This window comes from Triticum aestivum, chromosome 1A, assembly GCF_018294505.1.
Source record: "Triticum aestivum cultivar Chinese Spring chromosome 1A, IWGSC CS RefSeq v2.1, whole genome shotgun sequence".
NCBI lineage: Eukaryota > Viridiplantae > Streptophyta > Magnoliopsida > Poales > Poaceae > Triticum > Triticum aestivum.
Window position 1 is genome coordinate 64035218 of NC_057794.1, and position 5590 is coordinate 64040807.

Sequence of the window (5590 nt, forward strand, 5' to 3'; positions counted from 1 at the left end):
ACTCTCACATCAGTGTTCACAAACTGATCTGCCAGTCCGCGAACAAACGCCGCGTCCAATTTAACGGTCAGCGTGGGAGGGGAATGTGCTAGATATGCTCTAAAAACTACTACTCCATTCCATAAAGTATAGTGTCAATAAACGTTTTACATTATGAGACGGAGGGAGTACAACTAGTAGTACATGAGAGATTAGAGGACCAACACGAAAGCACGGATAAAGAAGAAAGAACAGCTTAATCGCGGGTAAAACCGTAGGAAGATGAAAAGAAGAGGCTGGATCTGGAAAAAGGAATGCCCGGGTAGCTCGGCCCGACAAATCGTGGCCGCTGTTCTAGAAACATCACGGAAAGCAATGGCACCCACCTCGCTGACCGGAGCCGTGATGAACTAATTGACTGCACCCGTCAGCCCACACCTCACGGTCTCCCCTTCAACCTTCTGGAGAGCTCACGTCCAACCATCCCACCATCCCACCAAGGCACCAGCCACCTACCCGGACACTTTGATGCCGTATAAAATGGGGAGGAGTTTGCGTCATGCTGCACACCGCTCAACACAGCAACACACTAACACAACCCGATCTCTCACTCTCTCGCGTGTAGCAGCAACCAAGGGAAAAAATGGCGCCGGTGAAGGTGTTCGGGCCGGCCATGTCGACGAACGTGGCCCGGGTGCTGGTGTGCCTGGAGGAGGTCGGCGCCGAGTACGAGGTGGTCGACATCGATTTCAAGGCCATGGAGCACAAGAGCCCCGAGCATCTCGTCAGAAACGTAAGCTCCCCGACCACTCAAATCCTCTGGTTTCTCGTATCAGCTTGTTTTGGTTCTGATGCAAGATGTTTCGATTTCTTGCAGCCGTTCGGCCAAATCCCTGCTTTCCAGGATGGGGATCTGCTTCTCTTCGGTATGATTAGTTTGCCTTTTTCAGTTACTTTGTCCTTGTCAAAAGAAATGTTACTTGCTTGGCCTCTGTTTCGCGGCATCTTAATGGGACCGACTAGTAAAGCTAATGCTTCTTTTCAAGGGAAGTACTAGACTACTAGGAAAGTGAATTGTTTCCCGTGGATGCTCGATGTTCAAACATCCTCTCAAATTCTCTAAAACCTCGTTGTTTTGTTCTATTTTCAGAGTCACGCGCAATTGCAAAGTACGTGCTTCGCAAGTACAAGAAGAACGAAGTCGACCTGCTGAGGGAAGGCAACCTCAAGGAGGCCGCCATGGTGGATGTATGGACGGAGGTCGACGCGCACACCTACAACCCGGCCATCTCGCCGATCGTGTACGAGTGCCTCATCAACCCGCTGATGCGCGGCCTGCCGACCAACCAGACGGTGGTGGACGAAAGCCTGGAGAAGCTGAAGAAGGTGCTGGAGGTCTACGAGGCGCGCCTGTCCCAGCACGAGTACCTCGCCGGGGACTTCGTCAGCTTCGCCGACCTCAACCACTTCCCCTACACCTTCTACTTCATGGCCACGCCTCACGCGGCGCTCTTCGACTCGTACCCGCACGTCAAGGCTTGGTGGGAGAGGCTCATGGCGAGGCCGGCCGTCAAGAAGCTCGCCGCACAAATGGTTCCCAAGAAGCCGTGATTTGCTAGGCGGGATTTCGCATCGTGGGATCCGATTCCGATCACTGATCTGCGTGGCGTTTTCTTGTTGGTGTCGCGAATAAGGCAATGAGCTTGTGTGGCTGGAATTGCACCAGCGTGCAGTTTTTGTGCTTGCGTATCGTATGTGTGGTTGTGAAAACTCTCGAGATGGAATAATGTCTTATAAGGCTTTCGATGTGTTGCTTGTCAAGCCTTTAAATCAGATGGTTGTATGTCTTCCTAGTCATAGATGGAAGTGTGGTTTCGTTGAAGTGACATATACCCAAGCCACTATTTCCAATGAAGATTTTCTCACCACGTTTGACCACTTGTTCTGGCAGGAAAAAAAGTCCAATAGACGGCTGACACGTGCATAGTTTGGGAAATGACGGGGTACATTTCTCGTGTGTACCAGCGATTTTGGGGTGAAATTTTTTTGCCTTCTTTTCTGGCTGGGTACGATATGCGGGAGCGGTTAGTGATTATTGTTTGCATGTCCAGTTTTTTTTATGGTAGTTTGCATCCCCAGTTGATGTGACTACGTGTTCTCTTACATGCATTCCATCTGATTTGAGTATTTTGTTAGTTTCCTATTCGAATGGATTTTTATGGTGGTCATATGAGATGCCGCCATTGCGATATGCATGCATGTGGGTGTTGTACGTGCGGCTGTTTTTATGATGTTTTTTCAGCTAGGATATTCATGGAGAGTTGTAGATATTTTGTTGCGTATATGCATTGATTGTTGAATGTGCTGCCACGTCGTGAGGTTGGACAAATTTGGTTCTGATTGGTCGGCACGTGTTGGGCTACGTAACTCTAGGTGGCGCCGCTTGCACCGTTGTTCTTTTTTTATCGGATGTCCCCGAAGGGACTCTTGCACCGTTGTTTCCGGACGCCGCTTCCGATGACGATTCTGGGCATCGCTCGATCGCTGCTTCTGGTGCTTTGGAAAGTCTATAAATACGACAGTGTTTCCTTCCGTTTTTCTTCATCCCGTGGGATGTGGTCTCTTTCTAATGGTGTGGTAGTTTTTGTCGAGCCGAGCCGGTCTCCGTCGTCCAGGTGTCATCCTCTTCGAATTCAGGCAGATGTGATCAATCGTGTGGCGGCCATGTTGGTTAACGAGACATGTTGGTGCTGGAGGTAGTCCCCAAGCATGGCGTATACGGACGAGGCGCGCCTCGACGATGGTCCACGCGCCGAGCTGCACGTACTAGAAGAGCGGGGTGGCGATGGGAAGCACGACGGCGAATATGGAGCAGCTCATGAGGAAGAGGCCCTTCGGCCGTGGCGGCAGCAACCAGGCAATGTCCCTGGCTTGGGAGCCGGTTGTAACTTCCCAAAATTCTAAATTTTGGAATGTTATATTAATTAAGTAATAATGATTGCTTGTGTGATTTGTTGTGTGAAATTGAGTGGAATTTAAAACTTTTTAAAAGTTAAATGAGAGGGAATAAAAGGACTTCTCCAAAATTTCATTCTTGCTTTTGGTTCCATGGAATTCAAAATTTAAATTCAAAACAATCCCTAGAGTGAAGATAACAAGACTTCTTCCATTTGAAATAAAAAGATTTTTTTGAAAGATTTGATTTCCATTTGAAACTAATTCAAACTCAGAAACTATGTGCCACTCAAGGATTTTCATGAGAGAAGATATATGACTTCTTGAAATATTTATGAAATAGAGTGGGAGTAATGAGTACCAATTTCAAAACTTATTTGGAGCACTAGTTGGATTTTTCTCTTTTCAGTTAGAATTTCAAATCATCTCAAATCCTCTGAATATATAATAATAGAGTGAAGGAAACATGACCCTTCAAAATTCGGAGAAGATTTGAGAAATATTTTATTAAACATTTTAATAAATAAAACAGAAAACTATTTGCAAAAGATTTGAAAATCAAATTCAAATCCAATTGAAGTTATTAATAAAAATGTTTTTTAGTAATTTATTTTCCTCTGAAAATTAGTTCATATTTTTGTTCGTTTTATTCTAAGAATTTTGATATATTTCTTCTCTAGGAAAAAATTATCTTTATTTTTTCTTTTCTGACTTTTACTCTCTCATTTATATTCAAAAAAAGATTTCCGCCGCTCAGGGCGACCGCTAGCCAGCCGGCCCAACTGGCCTTTAAGCCCCGGACCGCCTCTTCCGCCGAAGCGGTACGCCGCCACCATTCTCTCTCTCTCTCCTGCCCGCTCCCACTCGCCGACAGGTGGACCCCACCTGTCAGGCCGTTCTTCCTCCTCCCGCAAGGCAGCAGGAGTCCTGCTCCTGTACGCGGACGCCGAGTCCGCTCGGGACTCTCCTCCCGCCTATCCCCTCGAGCTAGAAGCCCCTATTTATATACCCCTCGATACCGGCCTCGTTTTTCCTCAAATACGTAGCACCCGAAACCCCTCGCAGCTCCCGCACGAACTCGCCGGAGTTCCGCCACCGCCGCAGCTCCGCCGCCTTGCCCTGCGCTTCACCACCGCCCACGACCAACGCCGCTGAGGGAGTCCAGGATTATGGGGTCCTCGGACATTCGAGCTACGTGACGTGAGCCGGACAGATGGGCCATGAAGATATAAGAAGGCCTTCCCTCGTGTCCGGATGGGACTCTCCTTGGCATGGAAGGCAAGCTTAGCATGCGGATATGAAGATTCCTTTCTCTCTAAACCGACTCTGTACAACCCTATCCCCCTCCGGTGTCTATATAAACCGGAGGGTTTAGTCCGTAGAGGCAATGACAATCATAATCATATAGGCTAGACATCTAGGGTTTAGCCATTATGATCTCGTGGTAGCTCAACTCTTGTGACTCCTATACTCATCAAAATCAATCAAGCAGAAAGTAGGGTATTGCCTCCATCAAGCTAGCCCGAACCTGGGTAAACATCGTGTCCCCTATCTCCTGTTACCATCGATCCTTAGACACGTAGTTCGGGACCCCCTACCTGAGATCCGCCGATTTTGACACCGACATTGGTGCTTTCATTGAGAGTTCCACTGTGTCATTGTCAAAAGGCTCGATGGCTTCATTAATCATCTACAACAACGCTACCGCGAAGGAGATTTTTCTCCCCGGCCAGATCTTTGTATTCGGCGGCTTCGCACTACGGGCCAACTCGGTTGGCCATCTGGAGCAGATCGGCAGCTACGCCCTGGTCACCAGATCAGTTTTGGAAATCTAAACTATGTCGCTGATATCCGAGAGACTTGATCTTCCAAGGGTTCGCGACCCCAACCACCGCTCTGGCCTTAGATCCGGAGCACGTCATCAGGTCCGAAGATGGGAGTCTAGAGCCCGCCGGACTCTCTGCGGCCTTAGAGCTCAACACCAGAAAACTAGAGAGAGTAACGTCTCCGGCAATCATTGCAAGGGTGGACTCTTCTCCGAACACTAATTCCGAACCCTGGAGGCCCGCGTCATGCGAGCTCGGCCCGGAAACTTTCGACTCCATCCAAACCCCGCGCTTAAATGAGGCCCTAGACTTAATGCGATCCCTCATCATCATAGAGGAACCGCTTCTGAATCACACCTAGCCTGGACTAGGGGCTGGAAATAGGGAATTCTACTTCCCACCCACCACCCACTTCATAGCCACTGTTGAGGACCTAACCGACATGCTTGATTACGCCTCCAAAGACATCGACGGTTGATACGTCTCCGTCGTATCTATAATTTTTGATTGTTCCATGCCAATATTATACAACTTTTATATACTTTTGGCAAGTTTTTATACTATTTTGGGAACTAACATATTGATCCAGTGCCAAGTGCCAGTTCCTGTTTGTTGCATGTTTTTTGTTTCGCAGTAAATCCATATCAAACGGAGTCCAAACGGGATAAAAACTGACGGTGATTTTTTTGGAATATATGTGAATTTTGGGAAGTGAAATCAACGCGAGACGATGCCCGAGGGGGCCACAAGGCAGGTTGGCGCACCCAGGGGGTCAGGCGCGCCCTGGGCCCTCATGGCCACCCCGTAAGGCGGTTGGTGCCCTTCTTTCG

At 48.4% G+C, this 5590-nt stretch overlaps 1 protein-coding gene across 1 annotated transcript; it reads left to right on the plus strand.

The window, feature by feature from the left end:
* The first annotated feature begins 443 nt into the window (after nucleotides 1-443).
* LOC123190330 (probable glutathione S-transferase GSTF1) lies at nucleotides 444-1812 on the plus strand. Its single transcript, XM_044602955.1, has 3 exons — nucleotides 444-772; nucleotides 857-905; nucleotides 1130-1812. The coding sequence occupies exons 1-3, from the start codon at nucleotides 623-625 to the stop codon at nucleotides 1588-1590; spliced, it is 660 nt and encodes a 219-aa protein (XP_044458890.1). The 5' UTR covers nucleotides 444-622; the 3' UTR covers nucleotides 1591-1812.
* Nucleotides 1813-5590: the final 3778 nt, after the last annotated feature.

What these genes read in the sequence shown, in the direction of transcription:
- LOC123190330 (XM_044602955.1), top strand. Translation starts at nt 623, where the DNA reads ATGGCGCCGGTGAAGGTGTTCGGGCCGGCCATGTCGACGAACGTGGCC. An exon ending in CCGAGCATCTCGTCAGAAAC is followed by an intron (nt 773 to 856) that starts GTAAGCTCCCCG and finishes GATTTCTTGCAG; the next exon opens with CCGTTCGGCCAAATCCCTGC. An exon ending in TGGGGATCTGCTTCTCTTCG is followed by an intron (nt 906 to 1,129) that starts GTATGATTAGTT and finishes TTCTATTTTCAG; the next exon opens with AGTCACGCGCAATTGCAAAG.